Raw genomic sequence first — 16,279 nt, 5'->3', positions numbered from 1 at the left:
ATTCCTGTGGCTGAGATTTCTAAACAATTGAATTGTAAATGAAAGAAGCCTTTGTTTCATGAAGTATTTCACTTTCTCAGTATGTCCTGAAACTCTTTAGAGCAAGTAAATTTCTTTGGTACTGTAGTCACTGTTGTTATATTAGAAAATATGTCAACTGGTCTTCAAACAACAACTTCTCAAACACCGAATAAATGTCCAATTGATTTGTTTTTGCTGGTTGAGAAAGATAAACATTCTTTGTATTTGGACAGCAACCTGCAATTCTTCAAAAAGTCCAGTATGATTTTCATGTTGGTACGTAGATGTCTCTATTTAACTATCCTTTTGACATGGCAATACTCCAGCAGCGCTCCAATGGTATATCACAAACCTAAATTTCAAAGAATATTACCAAATGAGAAAATTAGAGTAGAAAAACGGCCTTGATTTAATTCTGATCACTGGCCTGGTAACTAGAATGCTGATTTAACCTTGTGTATGCATGACAGTTTTTAACATTATATCCCTTAAATGAATGGCTTTTTTTTAGGTCCAGAATATATAATTTCCTTACAATGTAAGGTTTCATGCAAGTAATCTCTTTGTTCCCAAACTTCCAAGTTTATGACCCATTGCTTCAAGGTGGGTGATAATTTTCCAGGATAATTCTTCCTAATTCTTTGCACTCAATAACTATATTGTTTCCACTTGATGGTTTGAGTGAGATTGGTAAATTATCATTGGGCAGAATTGCAGGCATAACTCCAGGCATCATCACTCCACGCAGGACCAGAAATGTTCTGCATCACCAAATTCCATTAATCTTTAAAGCATTTATTACACTATGGCTTCAAGATTCCTTTTCCTGACCCCATTGTCCACTTGGCAATCTCCCCACAATTCCCCATCTATTCCCCTCACCATTGCTCTCTCCCTGTCCTTGCTGCTACCCCAAACCCCTTCAGCTGCTGATTGGCGTTGCAGGGCTCAGACCTTCTCTTCTACTTTGGCATCTGCCCCCACCCATTGCATTCCAAAGCATATACTCAGTTAATGAAGTTTGTGAAATCAAACTAGGATCAAAGAATACTTAACTTAACAATTGAAAATATCTTATTCATGCATATCTTAATCTGATAGAAGTAAATAATGTCTAAATCTGAATAGAATGTCACTTGTATTTGAGTATGCAATCCAAAATGACCTGACCATTGAGGAGTGCAACCTCCAGGTAAAACCTTAAACTCTAACAGTGCTCCAAATGTTCTGGCCAGTATCTATTCTGCAATCAATACCAATGAAACAAAATATTCCTTTATTAATTAACCTTGCTGTCTTCAAATGATCTCCGACTTGTCCACATTACAATAATAAAGCCATTTGAGATATTGCACAATAGTTACAATAAAGTATTTTAGCATCTTTTCTATCACTTTCTGTGTTTTTCATGCTGTTACTTAATTTTATTCTCTTTTTCTTATATTTTGTTCTTCTTCCATTCTTTCCACAATTAACTATCATTGGATTGAACCAGAAGCTTACAGTATTTACTTGAAAATCACAGGTCCAGTGCTAATTTTTTAAGTGCAGGAGCTCACCAAAAATGGCGACAAGCAAGTGCTGGAGCTCCCCATGAGTTGCCTGGAGCTGCCCCCTGAAGTGCTAGAGCGGCGCTCCTGTGAGCTCCTGCAGCACTGCACCCCTGTCCAAAATTAATCTAGAGTATTCTAAATTCAAAAAGCCTTGCCTGTGGTTATGTGTGTGATTATTAATGAGTGACATACAAGGTAATGGACACATCTGTATTTAATGCAAACCCATGTTTTTCTCTGTCCTGACAGATCCTTTTCAGACTTTGCCGAGAGGCCAGGCACCCCCCACAGATGTTATACCCAGTCAGCCACCAATATCACGTAAACCAACAGTGATCCGCATACCCAACAAACTAAGTAAAAGTAAGTTTTGTTTGGGTTGTTTCCATGTTCAAAACTTTTTTAAAAATGTCTTCTCCCTCTCCTGTACCTTTTGAATGAAAAGTTTAGGAGGCAGGGGAAATGCTGAGGTCAGAGATCAAGTTCTTGTTGTTTCCTTTCCGTGGGAGGTGCATGGTGTTTAAAGATTAACAGCTCTTGAAATGCAGTAAAAACCCCTGTTAACCAGAATTCAAGCAACCAGCAGCCTCAAGTAACTGGCAAAAAAAATCATGGAAAATAGATAGGAAAAAATGCATATGTTTAAAATTGGCACACCTCGCCGTTAGTTCACCAATCTCACAACACGCAATCTGAGGCAACCGGAAAATTCATTAATCCAGCATCTTGTAATCCCTATAGGTCCTGAATACCAGGTGTTTTTCTGTATATGAAGTTGCCTGCATCATTTTCCACCTGTGTCAATTGGATGGTCTACTTCCAAAGATCCCCAATGTCACTGAAATTAGTCCTCAGCCAATTTTACTCCATGTAATGTCAAGAAACAGCTGAGAGCACTGGATACAGAAAAAGCTTCAGAACTAATTGAGCTTCCAGCCAAGCTGACTCAATGCAGTTACAACACAGGCATCAACCCAACAATGTTAACCCTTTGGACCAGCCATTTTTTTGCTTTTCATAATATATTACCATACTCCAGACTGAATCCATGGGTAAACCTTTACAGTACAAACACCAGTACAAACCACTTGGTGATTGTGTATAAAACCAGTCCCAGAAAACTGAGGCATGGAGTATATGCAATTGTTGGTAGTCCCACAAAACCAGGATACAGATTATATATGCTTGTTGGTAGTCCCTGAAAACAGGGATTATGGGGTCCAAAAGGGTAAAATATTTGCTCCAATACAAGCTAAATGCAAAGCAAGGCAAATTCAGTTTAGCTAATTGTTGCCTAATTAGTTTGGGTTTCGTTGAGATGGCCCACCTCCTGATCTCCTCACAGGCTTTACCTCAAACATGCACAGAGGAACTGAATTCCAGAGGTGAGGGAAGAATGACCACCCTTGAGATCATTCTAGTATTTAAATTAAGGGATCCAAGTAAAACTGGTCAGCGGCTGTGAAAGGGTGGGAGCCATAGTTTACAAAGCGGATGCTAGTTATATTTGTCACAGGACAAGTGCCAGGACATGTTGGGAGTTCCTCATAGTCATCCCAAGACCCAATCATCTTCAGCTGCTTCATTTAATATTCACTCGCATTTACAACTCAACAAATGAAGCCCATGGCTGCATAAATGGCAAGTAATATTTGCAACACAAAATGCCAGTTAGTGATTATCTTCTTTACGAGGAAGTCTAGCCATCTCCTCTTGACATTGAGTGGTATTACACTTATCACTGAATCTGTCAATATCAAGATTCTCTGGGGCACCATTGAGTAGAAACTCAGTTAGACCAGTTGTGTAAATACCATGCCTACAATTCAGAAACTGGAGTGACCTCATTGAGTGACTTCCCTTCTCGAGAGCTTTCTCAAGTCCAAGAGCTTTCCATTATCTAAAAGGCACATCAGGAGCATGATGGAACGCTCCACTTGCCTGAGTAAGTGCAGCTCCAGTGCCTGTGAAGTTCAACACAATTGAGAAGAAAGAGCCACTTGATAATCATCCAGAACATTTGTTCCTTAAACCATAACAATGACTGCAGTGTGTACCATCCCCACAAAGGGTATTGACCCAGGCCTCTCTACAGTCACCTACCACTCACAACCTCCACCACAGGAAGGAAAGTGGTAAAGAGTTCACAAGATCACAACCACCTTCAGTTTTCCCTCCCAAAAATTTCCACCATATTGACCTGGAGATGCGTTGTTGGTCCTGCCTTGTTCAAACCTCATCACTGCCTTCCTAACAGCACCACTAGACATTCAGCAGTTCAAGAAGGCAGCTCAATTCTGTGGAAAATTCCTGTTTTACCAGTACCCCCTTGAACAAATAAATAAATAAAATCATTATGAATGTGGGACATTACTGAAGATTTGCATAAAATAAAATTTGGCAGTATGTCTGGTTTTAACTTTTAACACAGAAATAGCTTTCTAAATGAATGTGACATTAAACGGATCTTTTATTGTAGAATGTATGTTGACTGTACTTTCTGGTCATGTTCACCAGCATCATCAGAAGACATTTCAAGTCCTCCCCTGCTCCCCGCTGAGACTCCTGTTGGTAACTTCAATGCAGAAAGACCTAAAACAGTGTCTGTGGTAAGATACGAATTACCTGGGTACTTAATGCCTTTTAAAACTTTGCATATTCCATGTAACTCATTCACAAGTGCTGATTTCAAATTCAATTTAAATGTTTAATCTTTTAAATTTAGATATACAGCATGGTAACACGCTTTTTTGGTCTATGAGCCCATGCCGCCCAATTATACCCAAATAACCCACAATCCCCTGCACATTTCGAATGGTGGGAGGAAACCAGAGTCCCCGGGGAAAACCCACGCACACAGGGAGAATGTACCAACTCTTTACAGACAGCGTGGGAATTGAACCTCAGTCCTGATCGCTGGCACTGTAAAGGTGTTGCACTAACTGCTACACTAACCATGCCACCCCCACTATGCCGACTGTGCTGCCCCTTGAAGGGGGTAAAAGAATATGAATATAACATAAATATGAAGGAAGTAGCTAGGAGATTCAGTTTGTATTTAGTACGTGTGATGACTCAATAATATTGAGCTGGTTACGTACATTATCACACTAGGAAATATTATTTATTTAATTGACTCTTCTCAATGGAACATGGAACTCTCAAACAACCTCACCTCCCACCCTGTCAAATACATCTTTCCCCAACTGTGGCTAATCCAGATTATGCATAGGTCTCATTAGCCACCTCCAATGCCACAAAAATGGAGTGAAAATAAGTTATCTTCAACCCTGAGGGACTACTTAAGAAGAAGATTTCATCAGGGAACTGTGTAAGATTTCATTTTCTATGGTACAGGTAGCATAAGCTGGTGAAAGTAATATGTGATTGCAAGTGGTCACCTTAACTGTTACTGAATTTAAATTGATGACTTGTCTTCAACCTATTTGATTCATTCCACACAATGATTAAAAAAAGCCTAAGCAAATTTTTACAGGAAAGGATTTGGACCCTGAGATTGATGCTAAAGACTCGAACTTCAGCCACCTTTTCGAGCTAAGCAGTCTCAGGATGACTGTAAAATTGGCAGCTAATTGCCAAAGTAGAAAAGTACTCAGGTATATCCTGTCATAAAAAGGCAGATCAGATCTAATTCTGCTGAGTTTTATCATTCTATTCTCAGTTATCAGTGAAGAGACGAAAGGTGTCGTTGTTCCTGCACGGTACTGAAATGGACTTTGTCAAGGTCATCAATTGCATTATCTTTGCTGTAATCAAAGAGTATCTCTGCTGTTGAGTTAAAGAAGAAAGTCTGCAGAAGCTGTGATTGCAGTTTAAAACACAACATTGCTGGAGAAACTCAGCTGATCATGCAGTGTCCATAGGAAGTAAAGATCCAATATTTCGGACTGAGCCTGACTTGACCAAGGGGTTAGGCGTGAAATGATGGTTATATATCTTTGATTCCTATGAATGCTGTGTGTCCTGCTGAGTTTCTCCAGCACTTTTGTATATTGAATTCCTCTGCTGACAAGGTTGACCAAATTGTTGTCCCCTTCACCATCATCCACCTAGTTATCTTCTTAGTCAGTCTTAAGGGATCATCAGGAGCTTTTTCTCTTCTGCACCTGGACACTTCATTTGGTATCCTCCAAAGATTTATCTCAAGTATATTTACTCATGAACATACAGTGCCTCTTAGCATCATACAAATATGCTGGTAGTTTCCACATGTATCCTGATCACACCCAGCTCAATCTCACCACAATGTTCCTTAAACTGTCCTTTGTATTCATTTTGTTGATCGCGTGTCTGACACACTTACCTGCTTCATCTAAGATTTCCTCCAGATATATTTTAGATGTTTTTAATCTCGGTGACAGCCTCCATTCCCTAGTAAATACCCCATCCATCTCTCTGGTAGCCGAAGACACCATGGTGTTATATTTGACCCCATGTTGGGATCCATGCACGTGTGATATCACAAGACTCCATATTCATATTTCTTGCGACTATGTCTGACTTTGCTGCTTCTTCGGCTCATCAACTGCTGAACTTATCAGAATCTCCGTCCCTTTGTTATATGTTAACAACTGTTCCAATTAACTTCTGGTTGTCCTCCCTTATTCTAACCTCCATATACCTGAGGTTGTCAAAAACTTTGTTGCTGGTTCTAACTCTCATCAGCTTTAGTTCACCCTTAGTTCCTGTGTTTGTTGCTCCCTGGCTATGCCCTTTCACCTTACTTCTGGTGTCTTCCAAATATTTATTTCAAATCCATCCAAAACCTTCTGCCTATTCCTGTAATTCCTTCTCAGTAATAATGTAAAAAATAAATGCATAACCGGAGGCTTTCAAAGTGCACATGTTTATCCCATAAAAATCAAAAATTCATCCAAAAAAAAAGTAGTCTAGAAATACACCTCCAAGTTGAAGTGGCAATTTTCCAGTTCTTCCGTGTGATTCAAGACACAGATTCAGATTTATTGTCAGAGTAAATACATGACATCAATACCCCTGAGATTCTTTTTCCTACAGACACAGCAGAATTACCACTTATTGTTATTGCAAAAAACAAACTGCACACAATGTAATCATGTAAACAACCAAAGAACTGCAATACAGAGAGAACAAAAAGAAAATCAATAAAGTGTGCAAGTAAGAGTCCTTAAATGAGTCCCTGACTCAGTTTGTTGTTGAGGAGTCTGATGGTGGAGGGGGAGCAGCTGTTCCTGAACCTGGTGGTGCGAGTCTTGTGGCACCTGTACCTCTTTCCTGATGGCAAGAGTGAGAACAGAGCACGTGTTGGGTGGTGTGGGTCTTTGATGATTGCTGCTGCTCTTCGATGGCATTGCTCCCTGTACATGTTCTCAATAGTGGGGAGGGTTTTGCCTATGATGTCCTGGGTGTGACCACTACCTTTTGGAGGGCTTTACACTCAGGGGTATTGGTGTTTCCATACCAGACTGTGATGCAGCCAGTCAGCACTCTTTCCACCACACCTCTGTAGGGTTTCTGATGTCATAACAAACCTCCACAAACTTCTTGTGTGGAGAGTGATCTTCATTAAGCTGTCAGATTGGTGATGCCAAGACTTCTGGTCGTAGCAGGAGTGAGTTGGCAGTGACGTTTGCTACCATGGACACAGTGTGGGGGTTTCCCCTTCTGGACAATGGCTCAAAGTCACTGAACTGCAGAATTTGGGGACAATAGACTGAGTGGCGGATTTGTACAGGAAATAGTGGACATTTAAGATCTTGCCTACTGCTATCAAGCCTGTTATCTGGACCTACTGATTGCTGTATTGTATACAGGTTATTTGTTAATTGGGGTCCCTTGTGAATTTTGTGTTGTTTAGTGTGTTCTTACTGCAAGTGTGCTCAAGATGGTTTCTTGGGTGGATAAAGTGGTTAGGACTTGGTTATATGTTTTGTCTGATGTTATGCTTGCTGTTTTTCTTGCTTGTGATGGTGGCGTGTAGGTTCGCAACGGCTTCTCTGATAGGCTGAGTGGCGTGTGCATGGACTGTCTTGTTTTGTCTTGTTTGTCAGATTGTTTTTGGTGTGGGCCTTGTGTTGTGTTTATGGGCACTGTTCAGGGAAACAGTTTCATTTTTATGCGTTGGTCTATGAAAAGGACAATAAAGTGACTCTGATATAATTCTATGCAAATTGGTAGTTTTAAAGTTTTATTGTTCGTGGCATTTTGACAAACTTCATCGGCCTTTGCTGATTAAAGTAGTTAGGTGGGGGTATGCCCTGCATCAAATCTAACTCATATCCTGAGTGCAGACTGTCTATGAGCATGAAGACAGCTCAGTTCACATGCAGCAGTGAAAGATGAATTACAGGGCTGGGCCATCAGAGGTTTAGTGAAAGTGACCTGAATCTATTCCCAGCCTCATGGTGTCATTAAGCCTGCATCCTTTGAGAGATTCCACTTTAAATGTTTTTAAATATTATATTTATTATTTCACATGAGATAATTGTATATTCTTATTAGTCTTCCTCATAAGGGTTTTGGAGGTAGGGAAAATTTCTGTTGCATTTAATATTTATTTAACTAGGGACAAAATCTCTTTGCTATTTCAACAGCGCAATTAAATCCTGCACAAATTTCAAAGAGAATGTAGAGGAGAGGCAGTTGTAGCAATGATATTTCATGATATGAGACTAAGATGGGTGGAGTGTAGATGTAAAGGAAGGATACACAAGGCAACAGAGCTGGGACAATTCATTCTCCTTCTCCCAATATTTCTTTCTTCAACTCCACCAGCACAACACAATTATATTGGATTTAAGATTTCCAGAACTCTTAATCACTCAGCAAATGAGAGAAAGTCACCCATAATTTTAGTACTGCCTGCAACAGTTTTTACTGCTTGGATTGGTGCCAATTTTTGTCTCCTAAGTGTTAAATCTCTTCCAACAGATTACTTCATTTATTTTTGGAAGGGGGGCAGCCTAGGAGTCTGAAATGAGAATAAAATATGTTCATTTTTAAGAGAAAAAAAATGACAAAATAACATTCCTGAGTGATCTCGGCATTAAAAATAAATTTCCATCCTATTAAGTAAGGATACACACTCTGCCAATTACCCTCCATCAGCACTGGTTCCTCAACTTTGTTATTTGCAAACTAGGGTTTCTGTTTGCCTGGGAGTGCTGCTTGCTTCATTTGTATTAGATAATTAAAAACCTGTTGTGTTTCAGTATTTCCTGTGGAGAACTGCTGATTCAGTCCTTGGAGATTGCTTACGATTGCCAAAAAAAACAAAAACATTCTGGAACTAAAAATTTTTTTTACGTCAAACTAATAAATTTACCTATCAGCAATTGAAGATAATGACACTGAGTGGGCTTTAATTCAGGCTGGAGTGGGGTGGGGTGGGGTGGGAGGTAAGGGGGTGAGGGTTACCTGGAAAACACATCATAACCAAAGTAAATTGTAAAGAATGAAGTAGTCAACGAAAATGCTTCTCACATGCACCCATGTACATAAATGATGTGTTTTTATCAATGAGTGAAATGAACAACAACCTTGCTACCACTACAAATGAAGCAGCAAAGGTTTGCAGAACTTTATGCTTTTTTTTTGGAAACTTTGAGCATTCCAGCAGGGGATTAAGATTATTTTGCAAAAAAACAGTCATCTGGAGCAACTCAAGTCCCTTTTACACTTGCAAGTGGACCCAAGAATTAACAGCCAATCGGCCTAAAAAGGGGCTAGTATGAATGGAAAATCTTCTCAATATTATCTCACTCTGGAGATAGACTGCCTCAGTCCATAGTATAATCCTCAGCATCTGCAGACACCGGCTGTGTAGAACAGGCATTTGCATTGTGGGATTGAAATGATCCAAGTTTTGCGTGAAGGAAGAAAAGATTAAAATGGAGTATAAACCTTGCCATGGGAAAGTTGCAGCGGAAGAGAGAGAGAGGAAATAAATAGCAATAGCGGACAATTTTTAAGCAGTGTGGGAAAGTTGATAGCGCTATCATGTACAATTTATAAAGACCATGTGGAAAAAAGTGATGGTGAACATGACTTCCCAGAATACCGTGCAGCAGAGAAACCCCTCCATGAGTGCTCCGTGCATACAACCCTTTCTCTGCTGCACGGAATTCTGGGAGGGCAGGTCCGCCATCGCTTTTTCCCATAGTATTTCAAAATTGTACAGTATAGAGCTACCAACTTTCCCACCTGTTTAAAAATTGTCTGCTTTTGATATTAATTGCTAGCACTTTCTCACGGTCCCTTATAAAGGTTTATGTAGGTTGGCCCAACAACAGGGGCTGAAGGGCTCATACTGTGCTGTACATAAAGCTTAATTATGTTATAATTAGGCATGATTAATTTTGTTCAAATATAAGATCATAATACATTGATCAGGATTGAGGGCAAGCCCATCATAGCCCCAGGGATGGGGTGCAAGTGTGAAAGCATTCAGTATCCCAGTTAAGAGTAGTCAGAACGCCATTCCTATCCCCGACATTGAACGGCTAGTTTAGTAGGATGCAAGTGTAAAAGGGGCTATAGAATGCAAGACATTGGGCCTTCCTGGGCTCTTACCAAAGCAACAATTGCCGTATTAAATGAAAGGCCAATTTTACTTGGATTGCTATGTCTAGAGACATTTTATTACGTTGGAGAGGCTGTACATTAATGTATTTAATGCACATTAATGTTGCACAATCTAAAGACCCACATCCCAGATCACAATATAACACCCATTTTGAAAGTGAATGCAATAAGGATCATGGTGATAGGTGCCTTAGATAATCCTTCCGGATCGAATTGGTTCCACTCTGGTTTTATGGTTTATGAAGCAGCTACTGAGGCCAATGTGGGAAGTGCAGGTTTTTCAGCAGATGGTGACTGTAGGGGGAGTGGGTGAACAGACAGACAACTTGTGAAGTAGACTGTGTCTTTCAATGCTTATACAGTGCAGGAGGTTTTCAATGCCATTCTGAATGTTGATTCTCCACTTTGACCAGTCATGTTCAAAGCTCCCAGGAGTTTCTGAAGATGTTACAGTTATTCACATCATTGAATATTTTCTGCTGTCCACTTTGTAGTCCAAGCCTCAGAAGCCTCAGTAAATTATGTTTTGTGACAGTTATCTCTGTATCCCTTTCCACTGGATCAAGATGTTGTTCAGTGAAGTCCATGGCATTCCTGTTGAGCAATGGATACTGGACATTAAAAGTAACCATCCACAGACAACTTCCACTCAACATTATGGAGATCAGAGCCTTCATGGACAATCCCTTGCTGAATGCTCAGAGCACTCCTTGTCATAGCAAACCCCAGTTAAATTGAGATACAAGTACAGAAGTGACAATAATCCTGGATCAAACACTAGCACCTGTTGGATTGGATCATTGTCCATGAGGAAAAGCTAAAAGTCTGCATTTGCAGTGACATGGCAGACACCAGTGGCTGGATTAATGACCACCTAATCCCCTCTGTTACTGTGGCAGTAATATAGGGCAGCAAGACATCTACTTTTTATTAGAATCCACCTCATTCTTCTCAGTCAGTTTCGGAAGAAGAGCTATTCAATGGGTTCCATAATTCAGCAACGGTACAACTGTGTTACTGACCAGTTGGTGAATTTGAGAATGTATCTAGAACAGTTCATTCAGGCTAAAAATGTTGCACCTGGCAATGTCAGTCATGAAATGAAACCGGATGTCTTGCAATGTGTTCTGATTTTTACAGTTAATGTAGATCCCTATAGTTAAGCATCTGTTAACACAATGCATTATTTTAATTCCTTTAAACGTGTATTTAAATGGTGGAACAGCTTATGGTTGTGAAACTAAAATTGGACTTAAAACCTGTGTTCTCCTGAGTTCCACAGTGCCTACCATAAATTCTCCACCCAAAGGGATAACAAAACTTTCTCCTCTTTTCTTTCAATGCCATCACTATATAATGACTGGGAACAATATTTTGAATAGGTTCAGATATTATTAGATTGGCTGCATGTATGTTCTATTACTGCTCAGCTCCTGTTACTCACTTATTTTTCAATGTTTTAGGAGAATTGTGACTTTCCAAGACCAGCATCAAGCCAGTCTTTGTAAGTATATGCAGCTATAAAGCAACTTCTCATATGAAATGAGAATTTGTAATCTGGAGCCGTGCATTTCATGGAAAGTAGCAGTATTGTTCACTTCCACAATTATTGAACTTGCAGCTGCAAATAAAAACAAAATTATCTGCAAATGTTGAAATCTGAAACAAAAGTTAAAAAGCTGAACTTGATTGTGCAAGTGAGTAGTTCATTGTTATGTTTGTTCTTTCAAGAAGAATGACTTTATGTGGGTTTATCAGTTAACTGACTTTATTTTCCTTGTGTTGCTTCCACTGGCTCGAATGACTTCCAACTGCCTTCAACTGACAGTAACTGGCAATACTCGTGACTCCCCTCATACACATCACTTCCAATTACTGCCCAACCACGAGCACTGCATGCTGGGAAATGTTCTTATTTACGCACACATAATAACATACACACAGCAGAATAAATTAATGTCAGTCAAGCTTTGTGTCCATCATTCTCTGTCCCCACCAACACCATGCCTCTGTGGTCTTTCTCCTTCCCTCCACTATAACACTGCTTCTTCAATCCCACCCTCACCCCCTCACAATGAGACCTGTTCTCTCTGCACTCTCAATACTTCTCAATAACTCCCCTTCCCACCATTAGTTCTTTTGCCCTGATTTCTGACCGCCTCTTCTAACACAATCCTCTACCCCCATTACCCTCTCTTCAGCTTCCCACAACCGTCTATCCTCTGCCATATTCCCTCTTCCCTATGCTTTCTTTCTCCCATCTGAAACCTTGCTGCCTCTTCCACCTTCCCGACTGACTCGACCAATCCACGCACGACTTTTGCCTTGAACTTTCCACTCTCTCCCCACTTCCCAACTCATCCTTCTCTCACATTCTCCCTCCCCTCTTCGTACCCCCACATGCCATTGCTACTTCCATGTTCATTCTACCCTCCAGTAATATATTTAATACAAAGGAGGGAGAGTTAAATAACAATCAAGTCTGTTTGATTTTCTCAAATCAATCAAATTTACATTTCGATAATTAGCCTTGTGTTTAATTCTGGTCACCCAGAAGGATGTGGAGGCTTTGGAAGTAGTGCCGAAGAGATTTACCAGAGTATTGCCTGATTTAGAGGGCATGAGATATGGGGAGAGATTGGTGAAACTTGGGATATTTTCTCTTGAGTGTAGGAGGTTGAGGGGAGACCTGATAGAGATTTATATAATCATGGAGTGGACAGTGAGAATCTTTTCCCCAGGGCAAACACATTACACATGAGAGGATGCTGGTTTAAGATGAGGGGGAGCAAGTTTAGGGGAGATATGTGCATCAAATATTTTACATAGAGAGTGTTGGGTGCCTGTAACAGGCTGCCAGGAGTAGTGTTAGAATTAGATACAATGGTGGCCATTTAGGAGGCTTCTTGATAGAAACATGAAAATGAAGAGGTTGGAGGGATAACTTGATTTGGGCATTGTGTTTGGCACAGATACATGGGCCAAAGTGCCTGTTCCGGTGCTATTCCATTCTTTGTCCCTTTAATTTTCTGCAGTCTAAAAGACCCAACCATCTTTTTTTTTTTTTTTAATTTTTTATTTTTCACACCATAAATCACATTAGCCATGATATACACTATTTCTTTTTCACACATATACAGTGACTTTTTCTCCCCACCGCCCCCTCTCATCCATTTTAGGTATACAATCTAGGTTGCATTAAGCCAGTCAGACAATGTTGTCATTCAACAAAATTACACCAGAAATTCTACTGAGTCCATTCTTTTCTTTCCTTCTCCTTCCATCAACTTAGGTAATGTTTGTCCCCGGTAGGTTTTCGCTATTGTATTTAATATAAGGCTCCTATACTTGTTCGAATATTTCAATATTATTTTTTAACCTATATGTTATTTTTTCTAATGGAATACATTTATTCATTTAAATTTAGTAGTTTCTTCCTTTTAATTTGGTTATGTATTCCATTAATATTTAAAGACATATAGTTCAGCGTAGCCCTTTTATATTTTGTTTATCTTCTCTTTCCGTTTTTCCATCATTACCTTTCCTCCTTTTCCATTTCTGTTTTCTTATTTTCAACTCTTTATAAGACAACATTCCTACAACATCCAACATTTTCCTTATTCTCCTATTTCTATCTTATTTATCCCCAATCTCCCCTTCACCTCCTGAGTTGTCCTTTATCCCTTGTCGGACAACCACATCTCCCCTCTCCATTTGGATTTGCGAATCCACTCGCAAGCGTCAACTGATTTTGCAGTGACCGCTATTTCCCCCCTCCCCGCCTCCCCCAGAAAAGATTTCACTTTTCATATGTCACAAAGGTCACTCTTTTAATTCCCTCCTTATTCTCTCTATTCCATTACCTTCCCTTATTAATTCTTGTCTATACTATCTATATTTTCCTCTAAGTACAGATACATTCATGTATGCTCATTGTCTCTATTCACTCTTATACCTCTTTACCCGCATACATATCAATCGTGATCATTTTTACTCTCATTACCCGTCTTCATCCCTCAGTCTATTTTTGTCTTTACCCACATACATATCAATCGTGATCATTTTAACTCTCATTACCCGTCTTCCTCCCTCAGTCTATTTTTGTAATTGTTCTGCAAATTTTCGTGCTTCTTCTGGATCCGAGAATAGTCTGTTTTGTTGTCCTGGAATAAATATTTTCAATACCGCTGGATGCTTTAGTATAAATTTATACCCTTTCTTCCATAAAATTGCCTTTGCTGTATTGAACTCTTTTCTCTTCTTTAGGAGTTCAAAACTTATATCTGGATAAATGAAGATTTTTTGCCCTTTATACTCCAGTGGTTTGTTGCCCTCTCTTACTTTTTCCATTGTCTTCTCCAGTACCTTTTCTCTTGTAGTATATCTTAGGAATTTTACTACAATAGATCTTGGTTTTTGTTGTGGTTGTGGTTTAGAGGCCAATACTCTATGTGCCCTTTCTATTTCCATTTCTTGCTGTAGTTCTGGACATCCTAGGGTCTTAGGGATCCACTCTTTTATAAACTCCCTCATATTCTTGCCTTCTTCATCTTCCTTAAGGCCCACTATCTTTATGTTATTTCTTCTGTTATGGTTTTCCATTGTATCTATTTTTTGAGCTAGTAGTTCTTGTGTCTCTTTAGTTTTTTTATTAGATTTCTCCAATTTCTTTTTTAAGTCATCTACCTCCATTTCTGCTGCTACTGCCCGCTCTTCCATCTTGTCCATTTTCTTTCCCATTTCTGTTAAGGTCATCTCCATTTTATTTATTTTCTCTTCTGTGTTGTTTATTCTTTTTCTTAAATCCTTAAATTCCTGTGTTTGCCATTCTTTAAATGACTCCATGTATCCTTTAATAAGAGCAAGTATATCCTTTACCTTGCCTTTCTTTTCTTCTTCTATTTCACTGTATTCTTCCTCTTCCTCTGCTTCTTCTTCTGGGTTGACCATCTGTTGTTTCTTTGGTGCCCTTTCCTCCTCTTCTTTCTTGTTTCTATTGTCTTCTGTGGTCTCTTCTTGCTGCAGGTGTTCTGCAGCTGTTGTTGCCGGCTGTGGAGATCGACTCCCCAGCTGGTCCCCCCTCCCGTCGGTGTGTTTTTTTTCATTCGCATCGCGCATGCGCGAAGTATCGCGCATGCGCGGTTGCGCACTTTTACTCGGCTCTGCGAGCCATTTTTGTAGTCCATTATTTACCGACCTGAGGGAGCGGGTTTCTCTCTCCGCAGCGGGCCTCTTCGGACAGATAAGGCCTTCACCTTTTTCCTCCTTTGTCTTCTCTTCCTCTCTTCTTACCGTTGCTTTCGATTTTTCTTTTTTTGTCGCCATCTTCTTTCCACCTTTATACTCACTTTTCTGTAACTTTTATTTCTGTGCCTTTATGTTTTCTTTTGTTTTTCCCGACTTTTCTGGAGAGGGCTGGAGTTCACCGTCCGGCCACTACTCCATCATGTGACTCCTCAAGACCCAACCATCTTTAGGAGAAAAGGCTCTTATGCTTTCAGAACCAGCCTTGGTCTTCCAAGCTGTTTGTTGTACATTTTCTTTCATGTTTTAATGAAAAAATGTTCAAGATGCTTATAAGCTATTTTTTTTCACAATACCTCAGTAAAATGTAAAGCAATTCTGAAGCAAAATAGAAGGTTGCTTAGAACCTTAATTAACAAATCTTTGATTGGATCAATTTGAGTAATTTTTGGTGAATGTGTATGCCTTCTGACCCCGTGACTTGCAGCTTATTTATGTTCCAGGGCAAGAATAGGTAAAGTTCCTCCACCACGTCCTGCCCCAGCCAAAGCAGGCCCAGCTCGACCTCCTCCGCCAAAGGTGTCCGCTGCACCTCACCAGTTCCGTCGTTCTTCATCTGAACAGAAAATAAGCAACACTGTGGGAAAGCAGAGCCCATCCCCTACAGGGAAGGCCCGTCCAAAAAGTCAAGTGTTTCCAAAAAAAAGACCTGAACTTCCACCTCGACCAGCTCCTGGACACCCACTCTATAATAAGTACACGGTAATTCAGAGGGTGGCTTCTGGTGGTTTTGATAATATCATCAGTGAACTGTTTCATTTTTTTACCTTATCTTATTTATTTTTATTATTTCCACTCACGAAGGTAGTATGTTAGTG

The 16,279-nt window shown here is 39.9% G+C and overlaps 1 protein-coding gene across 9 annotated transcripts in view; it reads left to right on the top strand.

Moving 5' to 3' along the window:
* sh3d19 (SH3 domain containing 19) overlaps positions 1–16,279 on the top strand; it is a 255,194-nt gene that overhangs the window by 195,535 nt on the left and 43,380 nt on the right. For all 9 annotated transcript variants that reach the window (XM_069926446.1, XM_069926443.1, XM_069926440.1 and 6 more), the window contains 4 exons: positions 1,824–1,937; positions 4,092–4,183; positions 11,621–11,661; positions 15,905–16,163. In XM_069926446.1, the coding sequence (XP_069782547.1) occupies positions 1,824–1,937; positions 4,092–4,183; positions 11,621–11,661; positions 15,905–16,163 (506 nt within the window). The remainder of the gene's footprint in view (positions 1–1,823; positions 1,938–4,091; positions 4,184–11,620; positions 11,662–15,904; positions 16,164–16,279) is intronic.

The sequence above is a fragment of the Narcine bancroftii genome, chromosome 3, assembly GCF_036971445.1.
Source record: "Narcine bancroftii isolate sNarBan1 chromosome 3, sNarBan1.hap1, whole genome shotgun sequence".
In the NCBI taxonomy this organism is placed as follows: domain Eukaryota; kingdom Metazoa; phylum Chordata; class Chondrichthyes; order Torpediniformes; family Narcinidae; genus Narcine; species Narcine bancroftii.
The sequence above is the reverse complement of the archived record's forward strand: the minus strand, read 5'-3'. Positions and strand labels throughout refer to the sequence as shown.